This window comes from Chiloscyllium plagiosum, unplaced genomic scaffold, assembly GCF_037043375.1.
Source record: "Chiloscyllium plagiosum isolate Xiang-an unplaced genomic scaffold, Cpla_swu_hap1 HiC_scaffold_13, whole genome shotgun sequence".
Classification (NCBI taxonomy): Eukaryota; Metazoa; Chordata; class Chondrichthyes; order Orectolobiformes; family Hemiscylliidae; genus Chiloscyllium; species Chiloscyllium plagiosum.
This window is the reverse complement of record NW_028270151.1, coordinates 31,058,305-31,074,949: the sequence shown is the minus strand read 5'-3', so window position 1 is coordinate 31,074,949 and position 16,645 is coordinate 31,058,305. Positions and strand designations below refer to the sequence as shown.

Genomic DNA, 16,645 nt, shown 5'->3' with positions numbered 1-16,645 from the left:
ACGTCACCTGATGAAGCCTCATTCAACATGTTGTGAAACTTGAAAGGGTTCAGAAAAGATTTACAAGGATGTTGCCAGGGTTGAAGGATCTCAGCTATAAGGAGAGGCTGAACAGGCTGGGGCTGTTTTCCCTGGAGCGTCGGAGGCTGAGGGGTGACCTTACAGAGGTTCATAAAATCATGAGGGGCATGGATAGGATAAACAGACAAAGCTTTTTTCCCTGGGATCAGGGAGTCCAGAACAAGAGGGCATAGGTTTAGGGTGAGAGGGGAAAAATATAAAAGAGACCAAAGGGGCAACTTTTTCATACAGAGGGTGGTGCGTGTATGAAATGAGCTGCCAGAGGAAGTGGTGGAGGCTGGTACAATTGCAACATTTAAGAGGCATTTGGATGGGTATATGAATAGGGAGGGGTTGGACGGATATGGGCCGGGTGCTGGCAGGTGGGACTAGATTGGGTTGGGATATCTGGTCAGCTTGGATGGGTTGGAACAAAGGGTCTGTTTCCCTGCTGTATATCTCTATGACTCTATGAGTTGCAACATGTGAAAAACTCATTCCTCCCAGCAATCAGCACATCGCAATGGAATTTCTAATGAAATTACATCTCTCCTTAAGCAAGGAGACCAACATGGCAATTCCACCAATGCCTTGCACACTTCTAGCAAAACTTCCTTCCATTTAAACTACACCCCCCTTACAAAGGCAAATCTTCCATTTGCTTACTTGTTTTCTCTGTATGCTTTTTTGAGATTTACATACAAGGAAACCAAGATCACTTTGTGCAATAGCACTCTGAAGTCTCTTTCCATTTAAATAATGTTTTTCTATTTTCTCCAAAGTGAGCACTTCATATTTTCAGATTGTACTGCATCTACCAAATTTTTGCCCATTCAATTAAGTGACTTGCACGTCTTTGTGGACTCTGCATTCTTCTCACACATACTTTCCTACTTATCTTTGAACTGTCAGTAAATTTGGCTAAAGAAGATCCCTTCATTGAAGGCATTAATGAAGACTGTAAACTGTTGAGGCTGCAATATGGATTCCTGCATCACTCCACTCGCTAGTTTACTAATAGAATATTTCTTTTTTTTGTTTCCTGTTAGGTAGTCAATTCTTTATCCATGCTAATAAATCATTTCCACGTTCTCAATCTTCTATCTTGTATAGTAAGCTTATGGAATGTGGCACCTTATGGAATGCGGCACCTTATGGAATGCCTTATTAAAAATCCAAATACACCTAATCTACTGGTTCCCCTTTATCCACCGTCCTTGTTGCTTTCTCCAAGTGTTCAGCCAATTGCAAACTGTTATAATCCTAGCGGATGTAATTACTGAATAAGTCAAATTACAGAATGAAATCTGGCTTGACAGATCATATTTTATTTAGAATGGCAGTCTTTCACTGAAACTTAAATAGACAAAGCTTCAGATTTGGTTTTAATAATAAATAGTTTATTACACAAACACAATACAAACCAAACTGTCTATAAATGAACAGTTTAAAAGAATTTAAAACACATGGCAATATAAAATCCATCTACTCCCTTATACCCATTACCCTTCAGTTCCTCAATAAAGTCAGAGAAATTTTCCTTCCTTGCTTAATCTGTAAGTTTGACTTAACTGCTTTGTTAGTAGACAAGCAGGAGGCTGGAAGAACACAGCAAGCCAAGCAACATCAGGAGGTGGGGAAGTCAATATTTCGATATAACCTTTTTTCAGGGTTATACCCGCAGGGTTAAACCTGAAAGTTGACTTCTCCGCCACCTGATGGTGCCTGGTTTGCTGTGCTCTTCCAACCTCCTCCTCGTCCATTTTGGATTCCAATATCTGCAGCTTTTTTGTCTTTATTTGCTTGCTGCCTCAATTACTGTTCTGTGAACTGTGAAGTATTTTCCTGAATCCTCACACCACAGATGTTAGACTTTCTCAAGTGATGTAGTTGACAAATGATAAGCAACAAATGGAAGACCACTACAGCAGGCGTAATACAGTACAATTAAATGAACATCTATAAGCTATTTGTTAGATAACTCCATTTACAAACAGTGACGGATCCTGAATGATACATCCAAATATCGTTAGAAAGAATATCTACATCTATGCTCAGTTCCTGCTTTAACCCAACAACGGGGATTGGCTGCATCAAATTTCAGTTTATGATCATCCTGAATTTCAAATCCTAAATTCCAAATAATCATTAGCCATTAAGATAAAATTAAACCCTGCTCCATAAGCAGAGATTGGGCCTTCTCAATGCATCCAACATGCTTACAATGTCTACCCACATTCAAGGTGGTTTTGGTGACTCACGAAAGACAATCATCCTCATCTTCGACGGATAGCCAATTATTATGAAAATATGGCAATAATATGGAATTTAATGAAAAATTAATGAACATTAGTGTATTAGTTTCTTTGAGACAATTATAGAGTCAGTTATACAGCACGGAAGCAGACCTTTCTGTCCAACTTGTCCATGCTGACCAGATATCCTAAATTGATCTAATCATTTTTTCCAGCAATTTGCACCTATTGCTCTAAACCTTTCCTCTTCATATACCCATCTGGATACCTTTTAAATGTTCTAATTGTACCACTTCCTCTGGCAACTTTTGTCACACACGCACCACCCTCGATGTGAAAATGTTGCTCCTTTGGTCCCTTTGACATCTTTCCCATCTCACCTTAAACCTATGTCCTATTGTTTTGGACTCCCCCACCCTGGGGAAAAGTCTTTGGCTATTCACCCTATCCATGCCCCTCATGATTTTATAAACCTCTGCAACGTCACCCCTCAGCCTTCAATTCTTTGAGAATATTACCATATGTAGATTCATTTTCAATGTATGAAACCAATAACCAAAAATTCACATTCTTGTACATCAGCAAATTTTAAATGGGATTATTGAGAGACACTCACTGAACAATTTATACATAATTATATTGAAAATTATACTTCCAATGGAGACAGATTGAAAAGCTAATCATGTCTGAGTAACTAATAGAAAACACACACAGGATATTTTGTAAACGCTCATCAGGAAACACCAGACATTTTAATCCATTATTTTAACATCTTGCTTAAGGTTGACCAAATATACAGCTGTAGCACGACACTTATATAAAAGTACAACATTAATTTGTTTCCTGAATGAAGTTTAACTGCTCGAAAACACTCACCTTCAGGCCTATATTGTGCCACAATTGTGACTGCTTGCCCAGCATTTTTCAGTGCTGCTGCTGCCTGCTCATGAGTGGCACTCCGCAAATCAATACCATTCACCTGCATCAAAGAGAGATTTGAAATCCAAGTTTTGAAATGAACACTCAGACCTTTTGTGCATCCCTGCAACATTCAAGTATTAATTTCAGAAAGTAGCATATCAGTTACATCCATAATTACATAATTAACACTTCTAAAAATTCAAACTAAGTTATTTAACTTTTAATGATTGAGATCCTGAAACACTTGCTTCACTGTCTCCTGTCAGTGAAGTGCAAAAGGAGAGCAACAATTTCTTTAAAAGAACTGTTGTGCATGTGTAATCTGTATTTTTAAAAAATTATTTGCAAGCATTAAATTGACATCCAATAAACATATAGCTCCTCAGATCAACAGTCTGCTTCAACAATTCCATAACAAAACAGAGGCAGCTGAAAAGTCTAAACAGCACAAGATAAGGAAAGATTAAAGCTAAGTCCATCACCTTCAAAAGAGTCAAGAAATTATTTGTAAATGTTGATTTACTGCAACATGGAAAAGGGGTGGGGGGGGGGTGGGGTGGGGTGGTGATGACAGTGAAATTTTATCTTTAGATATTCCATTTCAAGCAGTAAACGTCACAGTGCTATCAGCACCTATTCCTAATTTTACACTGAATTGAGAAGAGAGTCTATTTTAGGTAAATGTATTTTGATTTCTATGGATGTGATTAATGCGAGAGATAAACGTTTAACCAACAGAAAATGTGTACCGAAGCTGCTTGGCTTTTACATTTCCTGTTTTGAATTTAGTGTGTTAATATAGAATTATTTTTTCCCCTGCAGACAGGGAACAAACATTGCTGTTACTTAAATCATTGTTCCTTTCTCAATCTAATGTCAATATAAATCACTGCTGGTCCATAATCTTAAATCCTAGCATGGATAAATTTTACTTTATATAACAAGTCTTTACTTGTGAAAATTGACCTATTAAAAATAAAGGAATCTACTCAATTAAATTAATCAATACTGGTTTGATTCAAATATTTCACAGATCTTCAGAGATAATCCATGTGCAGAACAAATGTGGGATATTTTGCTTTAATAAGTTAACAGTCAAAAATTCCATGCAATCCCTCTCTATGCAGTTACCATTGAGATTTTAATAGATGTGTAAAAATGATTAGAAGTTCATTGATGGGTTTTGGGAAGCAGAGTAAAGCAATCAGGGCATTCAGGAAATAAGCTTAAGGGGGTTGATAATTCCATCAAAAGGCAACTCCACAAAAACAAAGCTACTAGACTGATCAGGGAATAAAGAAATTTAAACTTCAAGATGTTGGGAGTTGTACCGAAATAATCCTGTCCCCTTTTCTTAGTTCACCGCTCAGGTCAGCTGGACCTCCTGCCAATATGAAGGAAATAAAAATTCCTTCCCCATCTTCACCACCGACAATATTAAAGCCCAGACCAGTTGATCCTCGATGTAGCACCACCTTTCTGGGTTCCCTAGAATAACAAAAAAAAAGTTAAAGAAGCAACTTACCAAATACTCAGCTCAATTTGTTTCATTAGAGTAAATTATTATTAGAGAATGTTTTCTCAGATCAAGCCAAGTGTGCACTGGACAAGGTTGAACATACAGTTAATGGCTAGAGAGATTATTAAAGCCCTTGCAGGCATAAACACAGACACCATATAGTGGCAGAGTTACTTTCAAAACATTGATTCACTGGGTGTGCTTCTATTCACACTCTTCTGGCTTTTAGAAGTAGAAGGAAATGTGGAAAAGTGTGAAAAGAGGACGTGAATTGAATCTGTGGAAGACATATTTCCTGCAAGATGACATCCTTGAAGACATTATTTTAAAAATTTAGAGAACAGTTAAGTTGTTTTCCTCGTAAACCCAGTCAGGAAAGCAACAGGAAAAATGAACCACAGTTCCTGCTCCTCCTCTCTATTGGATATACCAAATCAGACTCAAGATCAGTCCAACTGGTTTGAAGAAAGGGACAGCTAGATAATGGTTACTTAGACAAACCACCAGAGTGCTCTAAACGGATACTGCTAGACGAAAGTTAAGCATTTCAGCAGAAAACATCTACTGTCCCGAGGAATAAAAACTGAAAGAACTGCGGATGATGTAAATCAGAAACAAAAACAGAAGTTGCTGGAAAAGCCCAGCAGGTCCGGCAGCATCTGTGAAGAGAAATCAAGAGTTAAATTGTTGGGTCTGGTGACCCTTCCTCAGAACTGACGGTAGCTGGGTTTATATGGAGAAGATAGGGTTGAGGGGAGGGTCTTGCCACCCCCAACCCCACACATCAGGCCTAGTTATCACATAATCTGCCATTAGACACTATTGTTCACCACTAACCATCTCTATTAACAGCCATTCACTCTCCCAACCAGATTTTTATCCACTACTTTGTCTGTCCAACTATCTTCTTTCTCTTAGAGCTCTATCCCCACCTATCATTTACTCCTTACCCCACTCATCATTGATAGCCATAGATGAGGTGCTGGAGGTTGGCTAAAGTGGTGCCACTATATGAGAAAGGTGATGAGGAAAGCGAGGGGACTATACACCAGTGAGTCTGACAATGGTGAAGGGCAAGTTGTTGTAGAGAATTCTGAGAGGCAGGATTTACAAGTATTTGTAAAGGCAAGGACTGATTTGGGATAGTCAACATAGCATAGAGCGTGGAAAAGAGTGTCTCATTAACTTGATTGAGATTATTTTTGAAGAAGTGAAAAAGGGGACTGATGATAACAGAGTGATGGGCGTGATCTATATGGACTTCAGTAAGGCGTTCAACAAGGTTTCTCATGGTAGACTGGTTAGCAAGGTTAGATCACAGAATACAGGGAGAACTAGGGATAGTAAAGGCATTTGGTATGCTTTCCTTTATTGGTCAGAGTATTAAATATAGGTGTTGAGAGGTCATGTTGCGACTGTACAGGATATTGGTTAGGTCACTGTTGGAATATTGCGTGCAATTCTGATCTCCTTCCTAACGGAAGAATGTTGTGAAACTTGAAAGGGTTCAGAAAAGATTTACAAGGATGTTACCAAGGTTGGAGGATTTGAGATACAGGGAGAGGTTGAATAGGTGAGGGCTGTTTTCCCTGGAGCATCGGAGGCTGAGGGGTGACCTTATAGAGGTTCACAAAATCATGAGAGGCGTGGATAGGATAAATAAACAAAGGTCTTTTCCCTGGGGTGGGGGAGTCCAGAACTAGAGGGCATTGGTTTAGGGTGAGAGGGGAAAGATATAAAAGGGACTTAAGGGGCAACGTTTTCACGTGGAGGGTGGTACATGTATGGAATGAGCCGCCAGAGGAAGTGGTGGAGGCTGGTACAACTGCACCATTTAAAAGGCACTTGGATGGGTATATGAATAGGAAGGGTTTGAAGAGATATGGGCCAGGTGCTGGCAAGTGGGACTAGATTAGGTTGGAATATCTGGTGGCATGGATGATTTGGACCAAAGGGACTGTTTCCAAGCTGTACATCTCTATGACTCTATTTGGAGACAGAACTGGCTTGAAATCAGAAGGCAGAGGGTAGTGGTGCATGGTTGCTTTTCAGACTGGGGGCCTGTGACCAGCGTTGTGCCACATGGATTGGTGCTGGGTTTTCCACTGCTTTTTGTCATTTATATAAATGATTTTGGTGTGAACATAGGAGGTAGAGTTAATAAGTTTGCAGATGGCACTAAAATTGGAGATGTAGTGGACAGCGAAGAAGATTACCTCACAGTACAATGGGATCTTGATCAGATGGGCCAATGGGCTGAGGATTGGCAAATGGAGTTTAAATGTGAGATACTGCATTTTGGAAAGGCTTGTGCACAGCAATTTGAGTTGAGAGATGGAACTGAAAATGGAGGTTTCTCTGATGGGGCAAAATATGCTAAATTGATGGATACGAAGGGCAATATTATTTAGAATTTGAGGAAGGTCAGTGATAAAATAAGCACTTACAGCAGTAAACACCTGCATTTTCCCCTCACACCTGCTGTTCAGGCTGACCAACATCAGGGGGCAGCAAACTTCTACATTATTGATCAAGTATTTTTTTAAACCTAAAAGTTAATACAAATCTAACTACTGCTCAAAGACGTAGGTTGTTCAATTTTGGATGCAAGGCCATCTTTCACGGCCACAGGCCATCCTGGCCAGTGACTTATTTTTGGAGTATCATCCGTGCTGTCATGCAGAAACTGCATCAGCAAGATCTTACAAACCGCAACGTGAAACTGATTATATATAGTCTGGTTTAGTTATGTTGCTTGAGGGATAACTGTTGACCAGGACACGAGGAAGCATTCTCTGCAGTTCTTTGAACTAGTGGTAAGAATCTTTTACCTCCACCTAAAAGGACAGATATACGTCAACTTCATATCCAATGCCGGCTTAATGTCTTATTTGAAAATTGACATTTCAGTTAGTGCCTCACTGGGAACATCAACAACCTTTCGCTCCCGATACAACTGTGCTCCCACTGAGCCATGGCTTACAATTCATTTTTTATAGGATTACAAATCAAACACAGATTCTAAGTGTTTATGCAACTAAGTTAAAAGTAGACCAAATATTATGAATTTTGGCAGCCACGTCAGGTAAGATTTGGTCACTATTTATATTCATAACATGTTCCTGCTTCAGTGGAAGTATCATAGGTTTCTACACCTTACGTTTGAGGTATTTTTCTTGCTCTCTACATCCTCAATACGAGTGCACTCTGGATTATTTACATCAATGATCATAGACCTTCCAATTCAATTAAGAGAAAATGTGTGGCCAGAATGAAGACTCTCAATCCCATCATGAAACCTTGATTCTGGTCATTAGCTGTCTATGCCTGAGGAATAAGCCGATGCAGAGTTGATGCAAGCTGTAACACTGAATTTCGTAATCTGCACCATCTACTGGCTAATCTGCTAGTAAACAAAAAATACAGCAAACATTTTTAGCAGAAGCTGAACTCCATTCCCGGACAATGAGGTTTTCCATAAATGTCTTAAAAATGCATAAGCTATTAATTGCACCAACATCCTTTACATGTGAATACATCATAACTGAACAAAAAATAATAAAAGGAACAAAAACTGATGCAATTTTTCCAAGCCTAATCATCTGCCCTGTTCACTAGTGCTTTACTTATATCATTTCAACTTTATCTTACTGAATAAGGTATTATACCCACTGACCATATAAATACATGCACACTTACTTCAGCTGCGCTAAATATAAATCCACTTTCTTATGCATTCACATCTGGATGTCAATTCCAAAAGAAAAACCTTCATGCTTGGTGTCCAGCTGTTGTATTACATAATTTGCTTTTATCACCAAATTGCAAGCAAATCTCAAACTGTCTCAGCATTGGAATTAGTTTAGTTTATTCCCCAGGAAATTTCCTTGCATTCTAAGAATACGGATCCACCTGATAAAGGTTTAAATCAAACCAAGCCAGCAGACTGGCTTCAATAACTACATGGCAGAAAACATTCTCAAAAGAAGCTGAATCCCATTTCTAGATTATGACATCCAAAAGTACACAAGTTATTAAATACAGGAACATTACTCAGATGTTAGAGTCATTCAGCATGAAAACAGATCCTTCAGACCAACCCATCCATGCCCCAAGTTTCCCAAACTAAAGATATCCCATTTGGTCCGTATCCCTCTAAACCTTCCCTATTCATATACTCACCCTTTTAAATATTGCAACTGTATCCGCATTGACCACTTCCTCTGGCAGTTCATCATCTGTCTGAAAAGATTGCTCCCCAGGTCCCTTTTAAAGCTTTCCCCTCTCACCTTAAACTTATGCCCTCTAGTTTTGAACTCCCCTAGACTCGGGAAAGGAGCTATGCTATTCACTTCATGATAGGAAAATTGGAAGGGTGGTGAACAGTGAGGATGATAGCCTTATACTATCTGAGTAAACTGCCAAAGCTTATCAATGGACTGGTCAAATGGACATCAGTAACAAATGAAAATGGAATTCAACTTGGAAAAAAAAGCAATGCACTTGGGGAGGGCTAATGAAGCAAGCGATTACATTGGGAATACTAGGTCCCTGAAAAGTCCTGAAGATCAGAAGGACTTTGATGTGCATGTACACAGATCTCCGAAGGTTGCAAAGCAGATAGATAAGGTGTCTAAAGAGGCCTATGGGATACTTCATAGAATACAAGACAAGGGGGTTATGCTGATAATGTACAGGTATCTCCACCTTTTTGAAAGTTTACGTCACTTTACTTTTACGAAAGACCTACATTGGTACCTGTTTTTGTTAACCAAAAGAAATTAGAAGAGGATTCTCACTTTTATGAGAAAAGTAATTGCTTCTTCGCTTTATGCCATTTCGGCTTACAAAAGGTTTCATAGGAGCACTCTACTTTTGGATAGCAGGGGAACCTGTATTACCCTCTACTGTGGTTAGCTCACAACTGGGCTACTGCATGCAGTTCTGGTCACCACATTTTAAGAGGGCTATGACTGTACTAGGCGGGTGCAGAGGACTTTACAAGGATGCTGCCTGTGCTGGAGGACCTGAATTATTTGGAAAGTTTAGATAGGAAAGGGCTGTTTCTTTGGACCAGCAAAGGTTGACAGCGGACTTAATGGAGCTGTATAAATGGATGAGGGACATAGATAGGATGGCACCTTTTCCATAAGTAGAGGAGTGAATAACCAGGGGCATAGACCTAGAGATAGAAGGCCAAGAGGAGAGTTGAACAGAAATTATTTCACCTAGAGGGAACTGGGACTCAAACACTCTGCCTGAAAGAATAGTTGAGTATTCATAACCAAATAAAAATAACTTTTATTTATCTGTACATTTAACAGAGTAAAGATACTTCCTAGGAACAACATAAAAAGGACAATGGCCAAAGCAGAAGACATTAGGACAAACTGTCTGAAGAAGGGGGCTGTAGTAGAGTTTAAAATAGGGGAGAGTGTCAGCATTACCACTAGATAGTGAAGGCATGGCTACTAATGGTGGGATTCATAATGTTATGATTCCAGCTTCTGGCAATATCAGACAAGAAAGATCCCAGAATGAAATCTAGCTTGATCAATCACGCATTTCATTTTTGTGGGTGGTAAATGGTGGCTAGTCACTGAAACATAAGCACTCGGGGCTGCAGATGGTCTTTGACAACAAATAAATAAAACTACACATAAAAAACTACATTTAGAAAGATCTGAACATAAACAGCAAAACAAAATTTCAATTTGCTTCCTAACATTATCCTTGACAAACATTTCCAATGAAAAAATTCACACCCATCTCAATTTTAAGTTTTTACTTAACTGTCTCCTCTTAGTTTCTTTTCCTCAAATTGAGGAGATTTTTGTGATTTTTTTCACGTCCGCAAGCACAATCTTTTCACAATTCTGCTGGCCGAAACAAGTGCAGTTGTAATAACTTGAAGATTTCCTTCCAAATACTCCTGGCTTGGAAGCTTCACAAACTAAAACACTTCATCTATCATGGCTGGTTCTCCTGAACAATAACTGAATTCTGCTGCTAGGCAAAAATTAAAACTTGCTTTTGAACTCAATTCCTAACTCTTCTTAACTCCGATCTTGAACCTTTGGTTCTGAAATCATACAGTGTAGAAGAGGTACTTCAAGTCAGCACTGACAAAAATATACCTAACTTAGTCGAACTTTCCAGCACGAGGGTCAATAGCCATGAATGTTATCCAAGGAGGTTTTAAAGGATGCAAGGTTTCCCACTTCAACTAACTCCCAGGCAGTGCATTATAGGTTACCACCACCGCCTGGGTGAAAAGGTTTTTCCTCAAATCACCCCTAAATCTCTTGGCTTTCTATTTAAAATCATGATGGACCCTTCAACTAAGGGAATCAGCTGCTTTCTATTCACCCTGTCCATGCCCCTCGTCATCTTATACACCTCTGTCTGGCTCCCTCCTTGTCTTCTCTGCTCCAAAGAAAATAGCTTGAGCTTATCTAGCCTCTTGCAATCCTCCATTCCAGGCAATACCCTGGTTAATCTCCATTGCAATCGCAGAAATGCAGCCAGTACTCCAGCTGTGGTGCAAACAAAGTCTGTACAGCTCCAACATCACCTCTTTGTTCTTATAATCAATACTATGACTGATAAAGGCAAGCATCTCATTTGTTGTAACTACCCTATTAACCTGTCCTGCTATCTTCAAGAGTCTGTGAACAAGCACCCCAAAATTCATCTGTTCCTCTGAGCTTCCTCGTGTCTTGCCAATCATTGGATACTCCCTTGACTTGTTATTTCTTCCTTCAAAACTGAACTATTAGCCTTGATGGGTTTATTCCGTCAGAAACCCCAACAGTATAAAGATTTTATCCATTGATATGACAGTAAGTTCTGCCCAGTATTTGACTGGTGCTATGTACTTCTTAGAATTTAGGTACTTAGATTAATGATCCAATTGACTTTGATATGTTTTTAAAAAATTCTGCAAAGAACTGTCCCACATTTATCTGCCTCCATTTTGAAAGCCAAACCTCAAAATCTCTCAATGAGAGAGGAGTGTTGGAGAAATGATGAACTGGAAGAAATTACAGTTCATGGAGCACATGGAGCGATATAAACTTGGGGAGGAAAATTTTTAAATGGGAGGTAACTGGGTTGCAGTTCAATGACTACAGGATATGAGGAGCAGAGTTTTGTATGAACTTCAGCTTAGGAAGAATCAAAGATGACAGCCTGACTGGGGAAGCATTGAAATAGTGGAGCCTGAAGTTCTGGATGAGTGACCCAGGAGCAGATAAGCTGAGGCAGGGTGGACATGAACATTACCACAGGAAGTCCCATTCAAGCCATACTGCTTCAAATTATATCACATTCCTCCAATGTTGCTGGGTCAAAATAGAACACTCATCCTAACAGCACTGTCATGTGGCCACTTCCAAGGACTGTAGCAGTTCAAAATCTATCTTAACGCTGTGCTCCTCGTTATTGACATTACTGACAAAATTCAGTGACATTACCACTATGCCACTGTCTCCCCTTAGCTGAATCACAAAGTGGTCAGTGGTCAGGTGACCAAAATTTTGATCAAACACATGGGCTTCAAGTGTCTTAATGGAGAAAAGCAACACCTAGAGGCAGGGAGATTGAGGAGGGAAACTCGAAAGCTTGAAGGCAAAGGAAATGAAGGTAAAATCATCAACAGTGGACCAATTAGACATCAAGGTGTTCAACCAGAATTACAAGACATATCTCCAGAAGGTTATGGGTTGGGAAGTATTTCAGAAACAGGGATGGGCATGTTCAAGAAGGAACTTGAAGACAAGGATGAGTGTTTCAAAAATAAGACATTCTTTGACTTGAAGCTTACGTACATCAGCAAGTACTGAGGTGACATGGGGACAGGACCAGCTGTAAATTTGCAAACAGAGTTTTAGATTACCTCAAATTTATGAAGGATGGAAATGAGAGGCCAGTCAGGATTGTTGGGACAGTTGGGATCAGAAGCAACAAAGGAAAAGATGAGAACTTCAGCAGTGGCAACAGCAGCTGAGCTGAGACTGGGTCAATGCTGTGTAATATTTTAGAGGTGAAAATAGATGGTCTTAAGAGACAGCACAAATGACTGATTGTCCTTCTCATGGTCAAATGACACCAAGGTATAAAGAGTCTAACTTAATCTCAGATCATTGCTGTACAGTTGGTTCAGAGATGGGAGGGGCACGAAACTAGTGGCCATGGAATAGGGACTCGTTCCTACAAACTCTTGGAATCCACTCAATGACTATAACTTTATCCAATGTACAAGTCACACTACTGTCAGCATTAACATCTCAGTGCAGAAAATAGTGTAGCAAATACAATATAGAAAGGTCTCGCAGGAACAACTGTGTATCCCTTTTGGAAAAATATAATAACAATCAACTGGCACCACAAACAATTCTATTTTAATGTTGCATGCACATGGAGATCATTTGCTTTATCAACACATGATAGGTCACAGAACTATCAATCTTGTTTGTTTGCCTTCCGAACCTTAAATTGGTGCAAACTACAAGCCAATCAATTGCCCCTGGCTAGATCTGCTCTACCCTCAACTCCGTTATAGAGTCACAGAGATGTACAGCATGGAAACAAACCCTTCGGTCCAACTTGTCCATGCTGACCACATATCCCAAACCAATCTAGTCCCACTTACCAGCACCCAGCCCATATCCCTCCAAAACGTTCCTATTCATATACCCATCCAGATGCCTTTTAAATGTTGCAATTGTACCAGCCTCCATTACTTCCTCTGGTAGCTCATTCCATACCCGTACACCCTCTGAAAAAGTTGCCTCTTAGGTCTTTCCCCTCTCACCCTAAGCCTATGCCCTCTAATTCTGGACTCCCCGACCACAGGGAAATGACTTTGCCTATTTACCCTGTCCACGCCGCTCACGATTTTGTAAACCTCTAAGGTCACCCCTCAGCCTCCGACACTCCAGGAAAAACAACCCCTGCCCATTCAACATCTCCCTATAGCTCAAATCCTTACAAATTTGTTTCTCAATTTCCCTCTATTAGGGGGTCTACAATACAATCCAAATAAGGTGACCATCCCCTTCTTATTTCTCAGTTCCAACTAAATAAGTTCTTTGGATGTATTTCCAGAAATATACTCCCTCAGTACAGCTGTAATGCTATACCCTTATCAAAATCTCAGAACCTGTAATCAGGACTGAAGCGATCAGGCAAATACATTTTCACCAGTGTCACATAGTGGACAAATTATCTTTATATTCACTGCAATATCCAATATCCAGTCCAGCTGACTCCAGAGAATCCCATTATCTGATGCGAGTAATGCAGTGTATTTAATCACCTCCAGTATATATAACACTTCAATGTGTGATCCTGACACAAGCATAAACAATTCCCTGCTCACAGCTGTTTCCATTGCTCAGCACTTCTGAATGTCATTATATCCACAAAGAGCCTGCCATCCATCAATTTAATAGCTTCCTGTAAAAGATTCCACTTTCTTTTTAAAATAGTGACAGAGCCTTTGGTTCTCTCAGCCTTTACTATCTGGCACAATCTTCCAAAAGCCTTTTTAATGCAGTTACCGTGCACCCCACCTTCAAATACCTCTGAAAACCAACTTAGTTGAGCATGTTTATCATTTCCTCTTCTTTTCCTCCTTCACACTTTTGGGTCTCATTGTAGCCAACCTGAAACGTTTCGTTAAATCATGACACTGAAGCTCCAAAGCACTTGAATTATCATTTTTAAATAAAAGCATCTTCCCTTAGTCTATTTACGCCCAACATTAAGTAATATAAGAACATGTATTGGATGTGGTCAATTAAATTGTGATGTAGATTGGAGGAAAGATCCATGATTTGAAGGAGGGTGACTAAGAAGACATTGACCATATGACAGTGCAATACTTGGAGGTCAGCATGCCCTCTCTAAACTGCTCTTGGCTAAAACCATCATTACAAATGAGTCAATGCCTACTTTAGCAGATATCAATAGATTTTATTCATAGGTGATACCAGTATGAAATTTTTCCATTTCACCACTTGCTAAAGGATCTGACCCTGAGGAACCCTGTGAAGTGTCTTAATGTGTTCATATATTGAAAATGCAATAGCACAGGTGTTTAGGATGTTAAATTATTCACTTTTAAAAAATTACACCATTCTGTTTACTTCTGAGGAAGGGTCACTCGACTTGAAATGTTAAGTCTGTTTTCTGTCCACGGATGCTGCCAGACTGCTAAGTTTCTCCAGATGATAATGGGAAGTGTGAATAGTTGAAAATAGATTTTAGTAAGTTTTGAGAAGAGTTGTAGCTCAGATTGAGGTTCTGGATGTAAGTTTGCTCGCTGAGCTGGAAGGTTCATTTCCAGACGTTTTGTCACCCTACGAGGTAACATCTTCAGCGGGCCTCAGGTGAAGCACTGCTGATAATTCCTGCTTTCTATTTATGTTTGGGTTTCTTTGGGTTGGTTATGTCATTTCCTGTGGTGAAGTCTCTTCTTGTTCTTTTTCTCAGGGGGTGGTAGATGGGGTCTAACTCGATGTGTTTGTTGAGTGTGTTCCGGTTGGAATGTCATGCTTCTAGGAATTCTCGTGTGTGTCTTTGTTTGGCTTGTCAGAGGATGTGTTGCCCCAGTCGAAGTGGTATCCTTCCTTCTCTGTATGTAAGGATACTGGTGAGAGAGGGTCATGTCGTTTTGTGGCTAGTTGGTGTTCATGTATCCTGGTGGTTTGTTTTCTGCCTATTGTCCAATGTAGTGTTTATTACAGTCCTTGTACAGTATTTTGGCTGAAAATGTGTTGCTGGAAAAGCGCAGCAGGTCAGGCAGCATCCAGGGAACAGGAGAATCGACGTTTCTGAAGAAGGGCTTATGCCCGAAACGTCGATTCTCCTGTTCCCTGGATGCTGCCTGACCTGCTGCGCTTTTCCAGCAACACATTTTCAGCTCTGATCTCCAGCATCTGCAGACCTCACTTTCTCCTTGTACAGTATTTTGTAAAGGACATTAGTTTTGCTTGTTGTCTATATAGGGTCTTTCAAGTTTATTAGCTGCTGTCTTAGTGTGTTGGTGGGTTTGTGGGCTACCATGATGCCAAGGGGTCTGGGTAGCCCACAAACCACTGCAACTGGGACAACACATCCATCCTAGGACAAGCCAAACAAAGACACATACGAGAATTCCTAGAAGCACGGCATTCCAACCAGAACTCTATCAACAAACACAGAGTTAGACCCCATCTACCACCCCCTGAGAAAAAGAACTGGAAATGACTTCACCACAGGAAATGGCATCACCACAGGAAATGACATCACCAACCCAAAGAAACCCAAACATATAAATAAAAAGCAGGACTTATCAGCAGTGCTTCACCTGAGGCCCACTGAATATGTTACCTAGTATGGCGACGAAATGAACCTTCCAGCTCAGCGAGCAAACCTACATCTTGAAAATAGATTTGCTGCACTGGGAATAACCCATACAGAACAAGACCTGGGAGTGGGGGGTTGGATAAAGAACATGGGGGAAGGTGTTCATGCTCTGAAATAGTTAATCATAGAATCCCTACAATGTGCAAACAGGCCTTTTGGCCCAACAAGCCCACACCTACCATGCCAAGAGTATCCCACCAAAACCATTCCCCTAGCCTATTACTTACATTTACCCCCTAACTATCCCTGAACTATGGGCAATTTAGCATGGCTAAACCTGCACATCTTTGTATTGTGGAAGGAAACCGGAGCACCAGAGGAAACGCATGCAGACACAGGGAGAATGTGCAAACTCCACACATACAGTTGCCCAAGGAATCAAACCTGGGTCCCTGGTGCTGTGGCAGCAGTGCTAACTACTGAGCACCCAGTTAAGCTGAATGTTGAGTTCGGAGGGCTGAAAGGTACTTAACAGAAG

At 40.2% G+C, this 16,645-nt stretch overlaps 1 protein-coding gene across 27 annotated transcripts in view; it reads right to left on the bottom strand.

Annotated features, from left to right (window-relative positions):
- The window catches only part of dlg1b (discs large MAGUK scaffold protein 1b), a 435,380-nt gene that overhangs the window by 67,798 nt on the left and 350,937 nt on the right, over positions 1-16,645 (bottom strand). For all 27 annotated transcript variants that reach the window (XM_087993459.1, XM_043702479.2, XM_087993449.1 and 24 more), the window contains 2 exons: positions 4,568-4,724; positions 3,192-3,294 (listed from right to left, as the gene is read on the bottom strand). In XM_087993459.1, the coding sequence (XP_087849585.1) occupies positions 3,192-3,294; positions 4,568-4,724 (260 nt within the window). The remainder of the gene's footprint in view (positions 1-3,191; positions 3,295-4,567; positions 4,725-16,645) is intronic.